This window comes from Porites lutea, chromosome 5, assembly GCF_958299795.1.
Source record: "Porites lutea chromosome 5, jaPorLute2.1, whole genome shotgun sequence".
Classification (NCBI taxonomy): Eukaryota; Metazoa; Cnidaria; class Anthozoa; order Scleractinia; family Poritidae; genus Porites; species Porites lutea.
In genome coordinates this window covers 20,812,053-20,834,100 of record NC_133205.1, presented here as the reverse complement: position 1 = coordinate 20,834,100, position 22,048 = coordinate 20,812,053, and the positions used below count along the sequence as shown (strand labels likewise).

General features: G+C 38.0%; 2 protein-coding genes across 3 annotated transcripts in view; both read right to left on the bottom strand.

Annotated features, from left to right (window-relative positions):
• LOC140937250 (DIS3-like exonuclease 1) overlaps window positions 1-265 on the bottom strand; it is a 39,892-nt gene extending 39,627 nt beyond the window's left edge. For both annotated transcript variants that reach the window (XM_073386792.1, XM_073386793.1), the window contains exon 1: window positions 89-265. In XM_073386792.1, coding sequence (XP_073242893.1) covers window positions 89-215 — 127 coding nt within the window. In that variant the 5' untranslated portion in view covers window positions 216-265. The remainder of the gene's footprint in view (window positions 1-88) is intronic.
• A 3,838-nt stretch (window positions 266-4,103) lies between these two features.
• LOC140938884 (D(1A) dopamine receptor-like) lies at window positions 4,104-18,658 on the bottom strand. Its single transcript, XM_073388410.1, has 3 exons — window positions 18,564-18,658; window positions 7,144-7,470; window positions 4,104-4,844 (listed from the first exon to the last, which is right to left on the bottom strand). The coding sequence occupies exons 2-3, from the start codon at window positions 7,445-7,447 to the stop codon at window positions 4,135-4,137; spliced, it is 1,014 nt and encodes a 337-aa protein (XP_073244511.1). The 5' UTR covers window positions 7,448-7,470; window positions 18,564-18,658; the 3' UTR covers window positions 4,104-4,134.
• Between the last annotated feature and the right edge of the window lie 3,390 nt (window positions 18,659-22,048).

Sequence of the window (22,048 nt, the reverse complement as noted above, 5' to 3'; positions counted from 1 at the left end):
AACAAGAGAATAAGAAAACTCCATCAAACGACATATGATCTGAAGATTTTCACCCACACTGCCTTCACTTTGAGAAAACATTTCCTACCTTGTTCACAACCAGTACAAATTTCACTATGGCAAGGGACATCTTTACGTAAGTAGTGTTCCCGGACAACGTCCAACAATCGGCCGTTCTTAGTCTTGAGCCTGAGTAACTTATTTGTTTTAATCATTTTACTATCTTGACAGCAAATAACCCATGCATCTTTCTCCCCACCACCGAACCCGGCGCCATTTTGTTTACAAGCCAAAAGAGCCCCAAAAGAAGACTACGGGCTCAGCTATCGTTTCCAGGTGCACTCGGCCTTCAAAGTGAATGCTGAATATTGGAGCTCACGAAGCTCTGGGAAATCGGTAAGTTAGGTCCAAAATTAAATCAAGTCCACAAGCTAAATTTGAGTTGCAAAGATACAAAGAACAAAGATATTCCCTACAAGGAATTAAGAGAAAGCTTTAACATAATTCGTGTTGCGAACGTAAACATCAAAATGAAAACGAAGCAAAAAAATATTAACAAGCTTTTTGGCTTGATCAGAGAGCTTGAGCAATTCATATGGCTTCAGATACACTACCAAATACAGGCATCGCCAGTTTCTCTATAAACCAGTTACATCCCTGGCTATCTCCCTATTGTTCTTTGCGCTTGTTTCTCAACATTTTAATTCAAATGTTTGTTGAAATTGCTTTTTCGCTTTCGCTATTTCGCTGTTTCGCGTAATTTGCAACATTCATCTTGCATTTATCCTGCAGTTCATCCCCCCCCCCTTTCGTTCTGACTTTAAAAGAATGTGAGTAGTCTCTCACTGACTTTTTGTCGAATAGGCCATTTTCGCGGTGACTAGATTTGACTTACTGTCTACAACTAACATATTTCATTTCGTTTTTGCTTTCTTTTTAAAGCACTCTTTAAAATACAATAACTCTTGTTTGCACAAGAAAACAACAATAAAAAAACTGAAGAATTCTGGTGATTGTAGCCAGTAAAATGAGGCCCTGGTGCAACTGTCATATATATTAACGTTGCGGGTAGTCGCCTACGATTTCCCAGCCTTCAGATCAGGTGCTATTTTTGTGCGTTTTCCCTGGCGAACGATCCACGAGACTGGTGTAAAACGCCGGAAAAGCGCGGCGAGCGAATGACGGAAGCATATATTTTCATGCTCGCTCGCTTCGCGCTTGCCTTCGCCTGAAAAACGCGAAAACTAGCGCAAGAAAGGGAAAAAGCCCTTTTTTAACGACGCAGAATTAAAGAAAAATTCTTACTAGTTGCTAAGTGTTGTTTACGAAGACTTTTTACGCATGTTCTTGACTGATACGGATTTGTCTCTCTTAAAATGTAACTTCAACGAAAAAAACTTTGATAAACTAATCATGTTTGTAAAGATCTTCCAAACTTCAACCGTCTAGGAAATAGGTTTCATTAAGTAAACTTTTCGAGTATTCAAATTCATGTTTGACTTAACGGTGTTAACATACGCTCGTCAGTATCGTGAAAACACGCCACTCAACCGATCAAACTGCCATTTATAAAAGTTGTTTTAAAAAAGAACTTCACTCTTTCCACTGGAATTCCTCGTCTCACTGACTTTATTAACTTTATAGCCTGTCACTCACAACTTAAGGGAGGCGAAATGCAATCTTTTGTGTGAAAATTTGATTTTTTTCCATGAAAAATTAAAATAAAAAAAAATTTTACTCAGACTTCAAAGGCAGCTTCGCTTTAGAATAGAGTCTAAGAGGCAAATGCAAGAACCAAACTGGAAGCACTCAGTTGGAAGCCACTCATATTAAAAGAGAAAATGGTGAGTCAGCTTTATTCTTTATTTTACATAGGCAATACAAAGTTTTTCGTGAAATTCCTCTAATGAAGTAAATTTTAAGGCTTTTTCAGAAATACATGCAGTTTGCACCCTTGTTGCTTCTGTAGCAGGCCAAGAAGTAACCATTCATTTTCCTCGGGTTTTTGAGCCACTGGAATGTTATATAATTTGAGCTTTGTATTCCAAGCGGCGCGCGCGAAAGGTAAAGTTCATGGGGCTCTGAAAAGGTTATATTTCCATTCATCAGTTCCACTATGTTGAGCAAAATGCTTTAATACTGATGGCACTGACTGGAAGTGTCCCTTTTGTGTTATAGAGGATCTCATGTATGAGGGAGAAAAAGTTTATTTTATGGCAATATATGTATGCGTATGTATGCATTGTTAACTATAAAAATCATACATTCAGCCCCAGGGAGGGGTATTTGACACTAGATAGTAAAATGATTAAAACGAATAAGTTACTCAGGCTGATTAAGGAAAACGTAAAGGGGCTTGCTAGAGTAATTTCTGACAAAGAAAAATTGCAAATTTATTTTTGGAAAACTACACACCCCCTGCTAAAGTTAAAGCCTCGAAAACGACGCAAATAGCGTCAGGGAAGTCAAAGACTTTTTTCTTTCCTTTTTATCTCAATAACCAACCCCGTCGTATAGCCAGTACTTTACTTATGCACACAGCCTATCACTCTGGCAGTGGCAGCTATGGACAGCTGTTTCGCTCATTTAAGCTCATCAGCATTGCAAAGCCGTCAGCCACTGGCCGTTCCGCAGAGTTTGTTAGTGTGTGCTTAATTTCTTGCCATTTTAGTCTAAGAATTAAATTATATCTTCAATTATTTAGTTCAACGGAGCTCCGTTTTTGATTATAGTAATCGGATAAAGTGGTTGCTTGGTCACCGCCAATGCAACCTTCTTTTTGAATTGTCTCATTCCTTAACTTATTTTCAGAGTGACCTTCAGCCATACAATCTTACGTTTGCGTAAGACACAACCGTCCTTTAAAAATTCATAGTTTCTCGCACTTTCCCATTGGCAGGACGAACTTACGTCTATTTATGGGTTAACACACAAGAAGGCCTCTGCCTCAACTGCAGTATTCTTGTTTCAGACCCCACGTCACAGTTATCCAGCGGAAGGATGCCCGTTCCGTTGCTGGATTAGGGAAATGTAGGATCTCAGGAAGAAATTGTAACTATAACAAGCCACTCTAAATTACCTTAAGCCTCTTTTCAAAGTGAATCTTTAAAAGCATTGTTTTATACGAAAATAAGTTTCAACTCGCCCTCAATGTATAAAGTCATTTGCAGAGGCCTTGCTTGTTGACGTCCGCTTTTTACTACTATGACCAGAATTCATTTCGTTTTTTCTTTCATAATTAAATTTGGTAATCCCAGTGAGGTTTAGATAACAAAAGCAATAATTTGCACAAGAAAACAAAATCCTGAAGGATTCTGGTAGTGGTAATAGTAAAACTGACGCCATCGTGCAAATGGCCTATTACGGGCTGATGAAGATGGCGGATCTCTTGCTTTTTTGAAGTCAAACCTTATATGAGGTAGCTACTCAGTGTAGTTTAAGCGTTAGAAAGTATACAAAACAGCCAACCTCATCTGGCTTTCCCTGAACTTTCTCACTGGCGGCTAGTTGGTTGTTTAAGCCCATCAATAGAGTACTAAATTGATGACATCACAAAAATGAAATTTCTGAAATTATGGGATTTGTCAGGATATTCTGAAAGAACAATGTCCAAGAGGCCTACTTACCAAAAAGTGAGCATTTCGGGGCAAATTGTCCCTGAGATGTTAGCCGGTTATACTCAGAAAACTCCATACAAACCCTTCTAATTTTGTTTTGGGTCGACCCAAAAAATTTAGAAGGGTTTGTATAGAGTTTTCTAAGCATAACTGGGCTACGACAATTTGCCCCGAAATGCTCATTTTGGCAAGTAGGCCTCATGAACATTGTTCTTTCAGAATATCCTAACAAATCCCATAATTTCAGAAATTTCATTTTTATGACGTCACACTTTAGTACTCTATAGGGAGCAGATCAGAGCAAAAACGTTTTTGAGCGACGCACGTCAACAGGAAGTGGACTATTTTCATTCTTGGGCAGACTGTGGTTTTGCCCAAATTTAGGGCAGATTGTCTCTATAAGAGTAAAGACACGTAGTAATACAAATGTGGTAAACTCAAGCATATTAAATGGGGAAAGCTGGTTTCCTATTGAGTTGCGTCGCTCAAAAAGCATAAGTTCAATATATATATCAAATCATTTACAACCTAAACTTTCAGACAGTGCTTTCCTAAATTCTGCGTTATAGAATCCATATATGAAAGGATTTAGGGCACTATTGCAATACAACAGAATGATCGATGAATGCCTGATAAGTTCGGGTACGTTGAACATAGAGTCGATTAAAAGGATGACGACAAAAGGAGTCCAAGAAATGAGGAATGCGCATGTCACAATAAGAAACGTTTTAAAGATCCTTATCTCCCGTCTTATTCTTGACTTTGAGGGCATTTGTTTGCTTCTCGTTGTTGGTCCACAACTTGCCTCTGACAGTGTACTAAGCGAAAACTCTTGCGCATGAATTTTGTTGAGATGAGTACGAGCAATGAACAATACTTTGCCATTCGCAAAAACAAGGAAAGACACTGGCAGGACATATCCTGCTACTAGCAGAGCGATAGAGTACTCGTAATGTAAACCCCAAATCGAACAATTTTTGCTGTTGTTCTTGGAAGCGTTCGTACCATAAATTATAAAGCTGGCCAAAATAAATGCCCCACACCAAGCGATCCCAATGATTTGCTTAACTCTGCGCTCGTTCATGCGTGACATGTACTTCAGTGGTGATGTCACAGCAATATAACGGTCACCGCTGACCACGCACAGGTTAAAAATAGAGGCGCTGCACAAAAGAAAGTTTAGGAACAACCAGAGATTGCAGAGGAAATTGCCAAAAATCCATCGACCTGCAAAAATAGTTTAAAAAAGAATTGGTCAAGCCAGGAGCCCATCAAACTTGATGGGCTCCTGGTCAAGCTTATTATTTCTATGATAGCCTGATCAGATTTAACGTAAAATGTCATGCCGGGTTGTGAGTACCGAAACCGTTTTTAAAAAGGTTTGAACCACGGAAGTAAAATTTAACTCGAACCCCCACCACTAACGCAGCCAAAATGGTAGCCATCAAAAATGTGTATAAAAACCCTTGAATGCAGAGGTCCACTCTATGCGTAAATATAACCGACTGGTTAGTCTTTCTTGCCGGATCTCTAATGTAAAGATGCTAATGGTAGACGTCACTTGAAGTGGGAATTAAAGCAAAACTGAATGCAAGGCTGCAATACGGTAAAGGGATGAACCTATCAATCACTCATTATTGTACATTTTTTTGCCTATCCATCATCCTATCTATTGTTCTCATTTTAAGTTTATCATTAACCTCTCACGTGAATTTAAATTCAAATTTTTGGAGCCGTTATAGTATTCTTTTTCAGTGTAGCTCTGGCCCAGAGGGAGGCTAATTTTTGTTAGCCGAAATATTGGCCTCAAATAAACCAGCCCTTTGCCAGTTTCGAATTCGTCGCGGCCACTGAACAGAAACACTGAAGACTCATTCATACAGGGTTAGCCTCGACCTAAAGTAAAATATTCACAAATACCGGCGAGAAGGTGTCTGAATTTGTGTTCAAAACAATAGACACAGTTGTACACAGGTCTTCTTCTCACTAGAATTTGTGAATATATTTACCTTAGGTCGAGGTTAACCCTGTATAAATGAGCCCTCAGCACTTCCATTCAGCGGACGCGATGAATTCGAAACGGGACTATTGCCAGCCTTACATTTAGTTTTGTTTTAAAATGTGTATATTTTAAGGTGGCTCAAAACAGTCTGATAGGTTGTGGATCGTTACCATTCATTGGGGTGTTATTTAAGACTCATTGCAGGTACAGGCAAAATATATTTATAAGAAATTACATTTAGTAGCTTAAAAGTTAGATTTGGATCGTTGCCATCGGAACATGGATGATAAACAACAAGTATAAGATTTTGAATTTATTAGGTTTACCCAAAATCCAGTCGTTAGATTTCTTTGATGAATTTGCACACATCTAACAATAAGAACCCAAAATTTTTAAAAACAAATTTACCAGTTTTTGAACTTTTTTAAGAAAATAACTTTCATGAGAAACTTGTTTGCATCAGAAAACTCCTTTGTTCAAAATTAATTCTTCATTGACTGAAGAAGGATATGAACACGACTTCTGCCAAATTTCGTCAAGTTTTAATGAGTCGATTTTAAGATATTGTCGTTTGTTTACGTTGCCTAAGAAAGTCAACAATCCAGGTTGCTCTCTTAGTACGCATGCTCAGCACCTATGTGCGCGCTAAAATCACGTGATATGTAAAAGGCGAGCAAAACAGAATAGAATTTACTGACAACTTTTGGGCATTTTTCTACTTCTCAGTACCACCTTTATTATTGTACGAGGGATTTACCAACCTTACCACTCACAGTTGTGTGACGTTGAGTAGCACTACCAAATAAGGTAATGAGCACGTGCGAGCTGAGTAACGAAAAAAGAAAAAGAGAGCGCGAGTTTTCCTTGTAGGTTTTTTCATCGAGTTTGGTGAGAGTTTTGTGAGTCAGATTGGAGCGGAAAAAACAGGAAACCGTGTTATTGTGAGTTCTATGGGCTGTTCTATTGTTCAGCTTATTATCTTTAAAAGCTTATTGGTCGCATATCTCTCGGGATAGGGGGATATTAAAAGCAATTCTAGAAAAAGTGTGTTCAGCCACAGTAAACACGAAATAAAATTATGTATTTTGCTGCCTTTTGCATGTTTTGTGAAGAAAAAAGGATGAAAATGGCAGAAACGTGTATTGCATATTACGACAAGAGTCGTAACCATGGAACCATCGTGTAAACAATTTTTTCTTGATCGTTTCCAAGGCTCTCTCCTCCGCAGAGGCTCCCGTTGGGTATCCCAATAAAAATAGCAATGATCGAAAAACAGAAAGCGGGCGAGGGGCGATGGGAAGAGGGAAAAAGCCCCGCTCCCTTTTCCCATCGCCCCCCACGCTCTTTCTTTTTCTTTATCCCCAGCCTCCCTACCAAATAAACAGGCCTCTGTGGAGGAGAGAGTTTCCATGGAATACAAAAACATTTCTTAAGAGAAGGAAAGAAAATCGAATAAAAACATTTTGATGGGGAATCTCTATCCCTCACTACGGCCAAGCTTTTAGAAGCGATCATATTTGTTACCTGTTGTTTGGAAGGTCATGTGATATGCTAGGCCCATTGGGATGACCAATACCCCCATAAGGAAATCAGAAAACGACATGCTGACAACTAAATAGAAGGACGGTATACGCATGCGTCGACAAACCCAGAAAAGACGACAGACCACAAGGTTGCCAGTTGTTGTCATCAAAACGAGGACAATGAGAAACACGGCGATGAAAACTGGCATGGCAGCCCAATGAGTTTCTTTTGTCGCTTCACCGTCGAAGATCGTTGAGTTGAAATTTTCTTTCGTTCCATTTTCAGACTTCGGCTGCCTTTCCATCGAATTGGTTCATCTGAGGTGGTCTGCGTGAGAAACAGAAAAAAATTTAGTTTTCTAAAATGAATGATAAATGGCTGCTGCTCCATGATGCAATTTGTCGATTACGACCTCCTCCACCTCCCTCTAAGGTAAAGTTTTTGTTGCGGCATGATATTTGGAAATAATATTAAAAAAGTGTCCACCAAGATTACATAGATATTACGAAGCATGGCAGTGTGGGGGATCTATAACGTCAGGCAAAACGTAATTATGAAATGTCACAGAAAGGAACAACCTGTTTCTTTATTTTAGTTTTCTTCCATTTGTTTAGACCTGAATTTTCAGTTGAATGTAAGTTGACGCCAAGCTGGCGGCCGTTTTGATTGACGTTTCAGATCCCGAGCACTGCCATATCCCTTAACATTTATATCATATTGAAGAACTCTTCTTAATTTTCTTAACTCAAGAAGATGCAGCATAGGGTTGTCATCAATAAATTACAGCATAAAAAGCAGTCATTTATCATGAATTAAACAAAACTTGAGTTTTTTCTGAATATGAATTTTCAGTTAAATGCAAGATAAGGTCAAGATGGCAGCCGTTTTTGCTGACGTCACAGATTCCCCATACTGCCGTATAGTTCAATCGCAAATTAAAACCATGTCAATTTCTCGCAAACAGGGCAATCCTACACCTGAAGAGAAGAAAGTATGGCAAACAATAATCGTTTCGGAGAAAATCCTTGAAACTCTCCCCAGCAAGGAATAATTTGTCAACTAAATTGAGATACGTGTTATTCAACATTGAATTGAGCCATTTGAGTAAAAGGCTCCGACCACGCAATGACATATCCGACAACAAATTATTGTTTTGTTGTATTGATCATTCGTTTTCATGACTTAATTTCCTAGCTGAGTTCCCCTCGGGTGATTCTTATCTATTCTTTATTAGTTTTAAGTATTAATTTCCAGTAGGCATCGATCATGATAAAAATATTGTATAATAAAACAAAACGTTCATATAAACAGGAAACGTGACTCGTGAATTATTATAAAAATTACCGATCGCGTGTGCGAAAGAAAGTTCTTGGTAGAACTATATAAATATGAACGATAGAAAAATACTACGATCTCTACATTTGTATAACACACCAGACACTGATTAAATGTACAACAAATAAGTTCGTTTGCAAAAAACTTGAGGAGCAGGTTACTAATTTCATGTTTACGGCCTGGCCAGGCAAATGACAAAATCCCTTATTTAAAAACCAATAGCCTCTTTGCTTAGTACCCTTGAGAGGAACAACAGTTTAACTTTTCCATTAATTTTGGTTAAGTTTCGGATAAATTTAATAAATATCTGGACGAAGCCTATAACAGAGTTTTATTTTTGTCATTTGTTTGTTTGTTTTTTAATAAAATTGATCGAAGGTTAATTAACATTTAATTTGCATTTTATTTTTCGCTACAGCACACAGCGACGAAAGTCAGAAAAGGTAAAAAAGAACAACGTAACAAAATCTGGTGCCTTCTCCTCTAGATCCCATTCCCCTTTATTTTCTTCATAAAGATTTTATTTGTTTTTTAAAAAAATTGGCACGTCGATGTTATTGTAAACACGGTGTACCTGTTTCTTACAGTTCATGAAAACGTATCTGCATGGTTTACCTGGAGCTGGTCGTTCAAAAGTGCGCCATCCGAAGAATAAATCTCTATCCATTAATTAAAGCATTCAGTTAGTTTCCCCAGGTCTTAACCGCTACATAGTGATTTTTTTTCCAAAGGATGGCGCTATCCAACGCTTTTACAATTTAATTTTCTATTGCTCTCTCTGACTTTTTTTCATTCTTCTGTGCTTCATTGAGATCCTGGGGGTACTCCCTTATATGGCCTATACGGGGATGTACCGCTGGACAGGGTATAGTTTTTGACCTCTCTGTCCTAAACAGGGTATGTTTGATTTCCAAGATGAATTTTGTATACAAAAGCAATTACTATAACGTGAATTTGTTTTTTTGCAATTTTTAATAAATGGCTTTAAAACAAGACGGCGTGGATTTTGTCCTTTGTCCTAAACAGGATAATAAAATTGAGGGTGTTGTCTTAAACACGGTATGTACTTTAGGATTTTTTTTGTCCTAAACAGGGTCAGGGTTTCAAACCCTCAGCGGCTCACCTATACCCAAATATTGGTCGAGTCCCCCTCCCCCCCGGGATTTTCGTATTCACTTAGGAAGTGCCTCAGTATCAATGAAAAAATCAAGACTCTTATAGACTCTTATCCATCGTGTAACTTTCTTGTCACGAGCAACACCGGTCCGATTTAGCAATTTCTTTCGGCCATTTGTACAATCAGCACATTACTTGAAAAAGAACACCTCAGTACTAAGGTTTTTTTATAGCCCGGTTGTACCTTCCGTTTTGCCAAAGCACTGATCAGTCCAACTTGTCGAGTCATTGAACGGCACGTGTGTCCAGTGGCACGTGTAGCTATCTCGTGCCAAAGACAAAGGGCATTGCAATTTGACTTCTCCTGAATATGAGGCTAAGTCCCCGTCGACGCATATCCAGGCATTTTTGAAACGGAGTTTTGCCTCCGTCTCTACCTTCCGTCCACAAGTAAACTAAAACGGATATTTCGGGCAAAAAAATCAGAGGTTTTCGCAAAAGACTACCCGGTGGGGGCAGTTTGAAAACGCCGGCTTATCGTTTTCGCGTCGACGGACGAAATACGAATGAAATTTGAATACTGTACGATGATGTCCTACATCATACAGCCCATGCTCTACATTCAAGTGTACATTTTAGTGTCAGTACAATGGGAGAAACTCGCTATGTATTTACTAGTTTTTTTTCTTTGTTTGTTTGTTTGTTTTTTTAATTTCAAAAACGAATGAAAAACAAATCTCCTCATTAAAAAATATCCAGATACGTGTGGACGAGGAGTAAATGTGCACAAAAAGAATATTATGTTATATCTAGGAAAGGCTTATGCACCTGTTTGAGGAAAAATATAACAATGACGATAAGTATTTAAATGGCTGATCTTAACACCCTGGAATATTCATTCTGGAGATGAAGTGCTTTTTAAGATAGGCAAATACAGATATTTGAAAGCGGTGTGTTTGTAAGATACCAAATACAAGTAAGAACGAGGGTTTAAGCTAATAAATAAAAATCAGTGAAGTTGGTCTGTGATAACCTTTTCCAAATGCAAACCATTTACCATATTATATGTCATCGACTAATCGAATACAATATACCTCTTATGATATTGTTAGCTGTTGTGACTTATTCTCTTTCCAAGGAAAGGTCTTGATTTAATCATTATTTTTCAAGTCACGATGTTTGGAAAAGCCAGATTCACAGTAAGAAAAACCGACATTGTTATAGTGTGGATATTCACTTGCTTTTCATGAAGCGTTTATTCCTAACGCCTTCAGGATTATCTGTTGTCAGATTGCTAACCAGGTTGATTATGTTATTTATTCAGTAGAAAAAAAAAATGATCAAACGATATGCCATGTTATGACGGGTAAAAACACAAAAACAAACCGTTTAATCCAATATTGCTGAAACTTCGGAAAAATAAATTTATAGATATTTTATAGTACTTGATCAAAAGCCCTGAATATCCATGTACTTTAAAGGTCCCGCGTTCATGTTTTTTTTTTGTGACTGGAGTGATAAAAGGTTTGTGTCGAAGAGCCAAAACTGGATATTGGTTTCAGACGGTATTTGATAACCTAATGCACTAAAGCGAGTTGATAACCGTTATTTATTTTTTAAGACACCATCCGCTATCTATGGCAGTGTATATTTGCTCCAATTAAATTTCCCTTTCACGGAAACAATTAACATGAAATCTCTACTAACAGGAAAAACTCCATAGAAGCTTTAATTACGTTTTGCCACCGTCACTCAATGATACGGCCGTACCTAATGTATCCGTTAATAGAAATGGTGATAATTATGGATTTTCGCCAAATTTTGTGTATTTACATTTTTGCCGCTTTTAAGAAGGTCTTTTTAACACTACTTCTGTTTTTATTCAAGATCACACGAAAAACTTTGTCCTTCAAAATTGTATATTTTTGCTTAAGAGTTTACTTAATTAATGAAAAAAGTAAATTCTGATCACAAAGCACTGAGAATCAAAAAGGACATATCGGCTCCCACACCGAGAATAAGTGTAAATAGAATGAATTGGATCCTTTGAGCAACTAAAAATAATCACTTTTGATAAAGCGAAACCTCATGGTGAGTTTCTAACCCAACGAGTTTCGAAAGGAAAATTCTGTGTAAGGAATACATTTTATTTGTATTTCGTGGATACGATCAAACGGTTTAATAATAGGAATGCTATTATTTATTTAGTGTGATACGAATCTGAACCACTTTTCAGTTTGTCACGATAGCAGCTTAGAGCTTTATTTTACTGGCCATACTCTTAGCAATAAACAGCAACAAAAGCTTAATATTGAAATATTTTCTTAAGATTTGTTTTTATTTCATCCACTTAGAGTTTAAGACAGAAAAAAGGGTAATTCAGATTTTCGTAGGGCAACACTACAGCAACGTTAAATGGACGTTTTCCGTATAACAAATTGATTAATCGGGAGAAAAATGCAATGGAACCCTGAACTGGCATTCTAGACGGTGAATTGTAAAAGCAAGTGAAAATCCACTTTTCAATTTAACCAAACTGGAAATCCGATAATATTTAAAGAACTACGTATTTAGGCTTATTATAAGAAAACAAGAGCAATTCTTACCTATAAACTTCAATTAAGGCTTTAGCGCGTAGCTGCTTTTGTGTACAATGGGCCGATAAAATGAAGTTGTTGCCACTGGACTGCTGGCTTATGTGATCAAACTAAAAGTCTGCACTGCAAGACAACGAGGTTGGTTTAATAACGAAAGTTGTCATTAATACCACGTGATCACGAGCGAAAGTCACGTGACGAGACAAGAAATGCAAATACTTAAAATTTGGGGGTTATCTATAATCATCCCGGTTAATACCACGTGATAAGCACTAGGGAAAAGGTGAGAGCAACATATACTAGAATGACAGGTGAATAAATTTAATCCTACGCGGAATGGTTATCAGAATAGTTTTGTTTGCTCTTTTAGGAGATAGGTGACATCAATATGCACCCTGTAGTCAATATTCTTTGTGGGATTCGATGAATCAGAACAACCGAATTTGGAAGGGAAATATTAATTAATAACATCCGGCACTTCAAATTAAAATTTTAATTTCACATCCATCAAGGTGTTGTGGTTACTTCAACAGTTCATGGCTGTGTTGCAAAGAAATATTTTGTGTCAATTAGACATTGCGATTTGCCTGCATTCTATAGCAATACTTTGTTGAAAATAGAGCCTCTGTGGAGTGTGCAACGAGGACCCATTACCTCGACTTTCTTCATTTCGCGCTCAGCGAGGGAGAGCTGTCTTTTTCATTAAAAATTTGAATCGGATGTTATTCATGGAGACCCGGGGGTAGCCAGAAGGGAAGACGAGGCATCCATTAACGAAATTTAGAAACATGATTAGATAAGAGCTCTGGCGACTTAGGCACCGTTTGCTAATAAAGAAACGACGTTATCCCGTTGGCCCCTCCGAGACATGTCCAACCTCGTCCCAGGGCACTTTTCCCTGGCTTTATTGGAGGTGGGGCGCCACACCTCCAATAAAGCCAAGGAAAAGCGCCCTGGGGACGAGGTTGAGTCAAGTCACCTTTTACAAGCGTTTATATGACAAAAAAAATGGTGACCTCTTTTCCCGAGCAAACAGCATATGCGCGTGCTTTGATTGTCTCATCTTGAATTGATAACCCTGCTGGGTGAGCCAAAGCTCTAATGTGGAGAAAAGTTGGCCCTGCCAGGACACGAAGGTGACCCAAAGCATCGAAAAAGGGTAGCCCGACTAGGCGGGTTATCTTTCTAACCGAGCCTAGCAAGAAGGTCTGACCTGGAAGTCGTTAATGTCGGTGTACCTCAAGGTTCCATATTAGGTCCTTTCATCTTTAACCTATATATGGCAGATTATCAAAAGCATGTTCAGTGCCTGTGCTTTCAACATGCTGACGACACAACTCTTTACCTTCACGCAAAGGTATCCAAGTTGGATGATTGCACCACCGGCCTAAACGATGCTATAGCACGTCTAGAAAACTATTCCGCTGACTCTAATCTTGGGCTAAATGCCGAGAAGACGAAGTGGATGCTTCTGTCGACGACAAAGATGTCTCGAGTGCATAGCCTGGACAGCTGTACTTTAAATGTTAACTGTAAAGGAGATCACTTGGAGCGTGTTCAACCTACAAAGTTGCTTGGACTACATATTGACCAACATCTGATTTGGAACGAGCATATCACCAAAACACTCGCATCATGCTACGAGACACTGGCAGTTCTAAGAAAACCGAAGCATATGGCTCCACCTCATGTGAAGAAACAGCCGGCACAGTGCCTCGTTATTTCCAAGCTGGACTACGCCCCTGTAGTGTTCGATCCATTACCAGCCTATCAGCTGTGTCGCCTCCAGAGAGTGCAAAATGCATGTGCGGGGTTTTTGTTAAGGAAATGCGCTAATGAGTCTGACCTTTTTTGAGAATTTTTAATTAATTTTTTTATGTTAGACTGATGTTTTTAACCGTGTGTAAATAAAGTTATCATTCAACCTAGTGACACTAAACTGATCAAAACTGGCTAGATATTGCTAAGAGACGCAAACGTTCTGTTCTTAACTTGACTTTTAAATCTCTGAATGATACAAATTTTCCTGTGCATACAACCTGAGATCCTCTGTTGCTCCACTGTTATGTATCCCCAAAGAATCTGGCACCTTTCAGGACACTGCCGCAACTTTTTTCAACAGTCTACCAGCCCATGTCAGAGACATTAATTAAGGACTATGGACTCTTTTGCAAATCAATAATGCCATTGTTATAATGCCTCGGATTTGACTATTTTTTATTTTATTTTTATTTCACAAACCCAAATACTAGATATGATCTATTAACATTTTCTATTTTTATTTTTTATAACTATTTCCCATAGAATTTAACTGTTATGTAGTTGTAAAATACTAGAATATTAGTTTAGATAGGTTTTAGCGTACAGGCGAAGAGCCACTTTATGGATTCTGTAATAAAGTTATCAGTCAGGCATGTTTTGTAACAAAGAGTAGAAAAAATGGGCTGGCCCAGGGTAGCTTGGGTAGGCGATTGACTCTTTTACTAGCCTGCAGTGCAGGCCTTTTTTTGGTGGACGGAGGAAGATTAGTGAGAGTAAAAATTGTCCAATTTTCTTCTCTCTTTTCGAGTTTCAACATGGCGCTTTCGTGAGCAAAACATTCTCGCGCCCGAAGACCCTTCTACCCGCGATAGCGCTTCCGTGTCATGTTGTAGCAGTTTCGAAATTATTAATATATGCAATGCTTTAGCAATTTCTCCGGTCCATTGTTTGCACAAACAGCGCATTTGAAAACGGACGGAATGGTTTTTTATTCCGGCTGTGCGTTTCTGTTTTGCACTGAACGGCTTGTGCCCCCCGGAGACCGGGCACGTGCACCTGACATCGCCTAGTCTCTAGACTTCATTAGCGGCCAAAGCGTTTCGGGTCACGTGGTTTAAGTTAAGATCATGAGGCCTATAGACAAAAATGCTCAAAAGTGAGACAAAAGGAAAAGTACCTTATCGGTTGGGGACTCCCAAATTGCTCCATCTTAAGTTCGAAACCTAGGAACCTGGTTTGATTCTAAAATGAGTATGCTAAGTCATATCAACAAAACTTGCTCATCCGCTTTCTATTATCTTTATAACATGCGTAGAATTAGGAATATTTAAGTCGTTCAGTCACCGAATCATTAGTTCATGCTTTTATCACCAGTAGAATAGATTATTATGACAGTCTACTATATGGCCTCCCGAATTCACATATCATGAAACTCCAACGGATACAGAATGTCGCGACTCGGTTGGTCACCGGAACACCTAGATTCTTCCATGTTACACTATTGCTTTTCCACCTTCATTGGCTTCCACTAAGTTACCGTATAAAGTTCAAGATTCTACTTTTGACATTTAAGTGCTTATATGGTCAAGCTCTTAATTATCTAATTGATTTCATTACTATCAAAAACCAATCCAGGTACTCTCTAAGGTAAAATGAGTCTATATTCCTCGAGTTACTAGGCATTAAGACCCATCCAACTCTTGGCGATCGTGCATTCCAGTCAGCTGCTATCTCTGGAATGCATTACCTTCGGCAATTCGCGACATGAAGACATTGGACACTTTTAAGACTGTTGTTAAAACTCATTTTTTCAATTTAGCTTTTAAATAGATTTAATTGTTGGCTTTTATAATAGGGTTTTTATTATTATTATTATTATTATTATTATTATTATTAATTTTTTATTTATAGTTTTTAATACTTTTTATTGTAGTTTTTAATAGTTTCTCATGCTTTAGTCACCTTTTTAACATAAATTTAATATAACAATATTGTAAAGCGCAACCGAATATATTCATATGCGCTATATAAATGTAAATTATTATTATTATTACAAAAGGGAGACAGCTCATGCGGTGGTTTATAAGACCAGCATTTCGCATTTCATGGTTAAAAATACAGCGCGAAAAGACAAAGACGAGAAGGGAAAGTTCAAAAGAATGCTGGAAGGCTTTTCTTTACAAAATTGTCCTTAGAGGAAGTGGAAATTTTCTTCACGGCCGGTCGGAGCAAACGCAACCAAGCTGTGAAATTTTTTTTAAGAATTTTTAGGAAGATTTTGTACTATATGGTCCGGGAAAATTACGTTTTTGAAAGGAATTATTTATTTGTAGATATTTCATCTCAGACGTTTTCATACATTTTGAGATCGGCTGGAGTGCCCTGACTTGAGATTTGTGTTGAATAATTTTTGACGTGTGCTCGGCCGAAAAAACGGATCCACGAGCCAAGTTTGTGTTACGCGAATTGCTTTTAAGGATTAATTTATGTGTTTTTAAATAAAGTGTTTCGTGAAATAATTTCTCTGTTTTTTTGTGTACTTTCATTGATAACATTACCCAAAACACGATCCTGTGGATGGGCGAAAACGATTCAAACACGCTACGTGTTGACGCGTATTTCTTCCCTTTTTTGTTTTGAAAAAGAAGGAAAAACAAATCTCTTTTTAAAAATATCCAGGTGCTAGTGGACGAGGGGTAAATGTGCACATAAAAAAATATTTTGGTATTTCTAGGAAAGGCACATGCACCTGTTTCGTCCCAAGTTATAAGCAGTGAAAAGAATACTTAATAGACAATAATGGTGAGTGTTTTAATAGCTGATCTTAACACTCTAGAAGATTTATTCTGGTTGAAGTGCTTTTCAAGATATGCAAATACCGTATGATATTTGAAAGCTGAGTGTTTTTAAGATACCAAATACATACTGGAAGATTTATTCTGGTTGAAGTGCTTTTTCAGGTATGCAAAAACCGTATGATCGATATTTGAAAGCTGAGTGTTTTTAAGGTACCAAATACAAATAAATAAAAAAATTGTCCGGTTTAAGCTAATGAGCGGAGGTTAGTCTGTAAGATTTAACCTTTTCCAAATGCAAACCATTTACCATATTATACTTCATCACCTAACTCTTTTGATATTGACAGTTGTGATGAATTATCTTTCTTGTCACGTTGTTTGAAAAAGCCAGATACACAGTAAAAAACCGCCATTGTTCAGTTATATACCTTGTTTTTCATGAAGCGTTTATCCCTAACACCCTTACGATTATCTGTTGTCAGATTGCTATAGCATGCCGTTAATTATGTTATTTATTCAGTCAAAAAATGAATGAAATATGCATAATTATGACGGGTAACAGAAAAATAAATCTTTTAATCAACTTTGCTCAAACTACAGAAACTAAAATTCAGATATGACACTTGGTCAAAATCCCTGAATATCCATCCAAACTTGAAAGGTCCCGCATTCATTTCAGTTTAATATTCTGAGACTTGTAAAGAGGTTTGTGTACAAGTCGAAGCGACAAAACTGGATTTTGGTTTCAGACGGCATTTGATAACCTAATGTACTGAAGCCAGTGATAACCGCTGTTGATTTTTTAAGACACCATCCGCTATCTAAGGCTGTGTATATTTGCGCGCTCCAATTAAATTTCCCTTTGACGGAAACAATTAACATGAAATCTCGTCACCCATAGAAGCTTTAATTACGTTTTCCCACCGTCTCTCAATGATACGACAGCGCCTAATGTATCCGTTTATATAACTAGTTATAATTATGGCTTTTCCCCAATTTTGTGTATTTACATTTTTGATGCTTTTAACACTCCTGTTTTTATTCGCGATCACACGAAAAATTTTATTCTTCAAAATTGCATACTTTTTGGCCAAAGGGCTTAATGAAAGAAGAAAAGTAAGCTCTGCCGGATTTCACATAGTAGAATAAAAAAAGACATTGGTTTCCACCCTTAGATTTGTGGTGTAAATAAATGAATTGTTCCCTTTGAGCCACAAAGACTTTCTAGACTTTTCTAGACTGTTTGTCAATTTCAACGATTATATACTCTAAAGATCAATTTTGAATGATCGGTTCGCAGATTATTATTCGGTTCGTATTATTATTTCCCGCTGCTCCTTAGTCGACTGCCTAATTTCAGGCAACTGTGAGCCTTACAGAAAACTGAGCGAGTAGGTATAGAATAAGACGATCAAGTTTGAAACATGGACTCATTTACTTGGTGAGACACGAGACTGAATCACTTTCGTGATAGTGGCTTAATACAGCTTTATCCTTACCATAAGAAATGCGGCAATCAAAGTTTAATCTTGAAAAAAAAAAAAAAGCTTTGTTTTATTTTCATTCACTTAGGGTTTAAGACACAAGAAAAAAGGGTAAATGAGATTTTCGTAGGGCAAATCAACAGCAACCTTAACGAGAGTAATCAGCAGACAAGTTCAATAGAACCCTGAACTAGCACTCAAACGGTAAATTGTAAAAGAAAGTGAAAATCCACCAAAATACGCTTTCCAATTTAACCAAACTGGAAATCGATAAGATTAAAAGAACTACGCATTTAGGCTTATTATACGAAAACAAGAGCGATTCTTACCTATGAACTTCAATTAAGGTTTTAGCGGGTAGCTGATTTTGTGTACATGCAGTGACCAGATAAAGCTGTTGTCCTGCTGGCTTATGGGATCAAACTAAAAGACTGCTTTGCATGACAACGAGGTTTGGTTAATACCACGTGATCACTAACGGTAGTGTCAAATGTCACTTAAAGTGACAGAAAATATAAATACCCGAAATCTGGGAATAATCCGTAATTATCACGATTGATACCACGTGATGAGCACCAGTAAAAGTTGGGAATAGAATCGCGGGTGAGTAAATCTGATGACAAGTAGCCTCCCAAGGTAGTACTGTATTGTGTAGCCTACTTCCTTATTAACAGCGGAGCCGCGAGGGATTTATTTCAATTTGATTTGGTCCCAATCTTCACGCGGCTCCGACGTAAAAGTACTCACCCGCTAATCTATATAGCCAGCTGCGCAGTTTAAGCGGTGTTCAGAGATCAAGAAAACTGATGGAAAAAAAAAAAAAAGGAGGAAAAAACACCCATGGTTGTTAGGGAGAGATACGATTTTCCAATGATCTTGTTTTTGCGACTTCTTTACTATCCGATCATGAGAGCACGCACGCACAGGCGAAATCACAAGCGAAGTGGTTATCAGAATCGTTTTGTTTACCTTGAGGAGAAAGGTGAGATCAACAAGCACCTTGTGGTCCATATTCCTGTGGGAATTGATTAAACAGAACAGCAAGAATTTGGAAGGAAAAATGATCAATTAGACCACTTTAAATTAAAATGTTAATTTCGCATCCATCAAGGTGTTGGTGTTATCTCAATCTGTTCATGGCTTTGTAGCAAAGAAATATATTGCATGTGTGAAACTCGTTCCCAGGGTTCTCTCCTTGACTCGTTTCTATGTATGAATTGATGTTGTGTCAATAGACCAACTTCGATTCATTGCTGAGCCTTATATAAGATGATTTTTTTTGGTTTTATTCCCCCAAACCTTGGTGCCAAGTCTTTATTTTAATATATCGAAATTGGTCTGTCAGACATTCACCATTAACGCGCCTTGTTATACATATAAGTAAAAAATTCATAACCATTGCGTTCGATTTCTCTTGGAACGAGTGTAATAAATTGGAGATAAAGGTTATTCTAAATGTTTTGGGGGGAAACAAGAGGCATTAAGGTCTATGTGAAAATAGTGAATCAACATTTGCCTTCATTGTTGAGCGATGCTACGTTGAAAATATATCCTCCCCCACCTACTTAGCTTATTAGTTTTCTTGTGTTCCTGTCAGATGAGCTAGGTTGTGTCGAGGACCTATACATACGAGACAGTTATCATTTCCCGCTCGGCGAGAGAGAACTTTTAAAAATTTGAATCTGATTTCAGCCAGGGAGACCTCAGTGGGAGGAGCCATAATGGAAGACGGGACATCCATTAACGAAGTTTAGAAAAGATGGAGGAGCTCTGGCGACCTAGGCCCTGTTTTTATGAACAAAAGTTGTCCTGGAAAGAGAGTCACCTTCCCAGCCGAGTCTGCTTAAGCGAACGTTTACAAGAGAAAAAAGTTGACCTCTTTTCCCGAACTAATAGCGCTCGAGCATGCTCTGCCAATTCAGGGCGGATGAAGGGTTATATATTCGCCCTACTATGATTGGCTAAAAAAGCACCAACGCATGCTCTGATTGTCTCACTGGCACCTTCGCCGAGTTGACCCGGCCGGGCAAGCCAAAGTGTTTATATGGAGAAACGTTGGCGCGGCTACTGAGGAGGGTGACTGTAGTGTATTGATTACCATAGTATAACGATTATGCACGATTACTAAAATCAGTGAAACTACATGTACTGAGTGGCATTAAAGTAATTCAGCACGAATGTAAAAGTACTGATACTAAGTGAAAGTAGATTACGATTTGTACCAGGAAAAAAATACTTGTTCAGTTAATAAAAGACATTATATAGGCCGGAAGCAATGGAAGTGTGAGTATCTCCTTGTTTAATGACTACACCACCGGTACAGTGACCCGGCTAAGCGGGTGACCCTTTTTTCTTTGCTTCTCTTGAGAACGGTTCGCCGAGTTTTGTAACAGAAATATGCGAAAAGTTGGCTCGGGTGGGCGATTGACCCACCCGACAGCGCAGCCGCGTCATGTTTTTGTGGAGTGCGGTTCCGATACATAAATGGCCGAGTGAAGAATTGTAATCGCTATACCTGTTTCGGAATTATTATGTCGGCGTTCAACAGTACGTTTTTGTGTCTCGAAAAGCTTTTTTCCTAGTAAAAATTCTAATATCTTGATTTCAATACCCTGCTCATCTCTTCACGTAGCTTGTTCTCTCTCACGCGGAGGAAAATTTTCAAGAAAACTGACCTCTACTGGGACCAGTCAGAGTAGTTTTTCAAATGTTTTTGCAGTTTTCATCGACCTAAAAATGGCTCAGTTAGGTTAAGTGAGACTGAAATGCTTACACCATGGCGAAAGCGAAAAAGGCACTAGGAACTTTAACAAAGGAAAAGTGTAACTTACTTATTTAGTAGCTTGGTTCTTCAAAAGCTACGCCACTGCTGAATATCGTTAAACTAAAATTATGTGCCAAATTTCATGACCAAAAGAAGCAAATCACTGAGGTTTGCTGTACTTACACGAATGGTAACATCTGTATTCACACAATAATGGAAAATATCGCTAATGGGGGCATATTTAAATCCAAAAAACAAAAATTTAAAAACGAAGAGTGCTATTATAACTTAAGACATATTAGTATTGTACTCTTTGCTTAACAACAACAAAAAGAACAAATTATAAATAGTAGAAAAGATTTTACGAAAATCAGGAAGAGATTGCTCTACAAGAATAAATGGTAAAATGCTTATAAATCAACACAGCAATGACATAACGTTAATGGGGTTCAATAATAGAGTTCAATTTGTGTGCTATGAAGGAAGGAAAAGCTTACAGCCCAATCAAGTGAGAGGTTTGGCCATTGTTCTTGAGGAAAAACTTTTAAACTCGAACGATTGGAAATCATCACAATGGCTAAAACACTTGCATCTTTTTTCAGTTATGATCTGAAAAGATAAAACATCAAAAATTGTCAGGGATTGATGGTTCTCTTTTGTCTTACACGCTCATAATTTATGCTGCATCTCGTTAACAAATTCGAGGAGAGGTTGAAATGGTCAATTGTTCGTGATTTTTGGAACAAAACATGCAAGGCAAAAAATGCGAATAAATTTTTTTCTTAAAATGTTATTTCCTTTCTCGTTGTAGCACTGACAGGCACACTATTTAAACCGAAATGTAAAGGCTCTACCTTGACAAGTAAATAAAAAGCATATACATTTGTATAAGCTTTCTCTATAATTAAAACGAAATAAAATCTTCTCCCTAAAAGACTAGCCTGTGCGCGTTTGGGGAAAAATTTGGTGGGGGAGCCGATAGCGCGAGCCGGCGAGAGGGAACTAGCCTGCGTAGCAAGCGTTTCCGATCGACGTACTGCGCGATAGTTG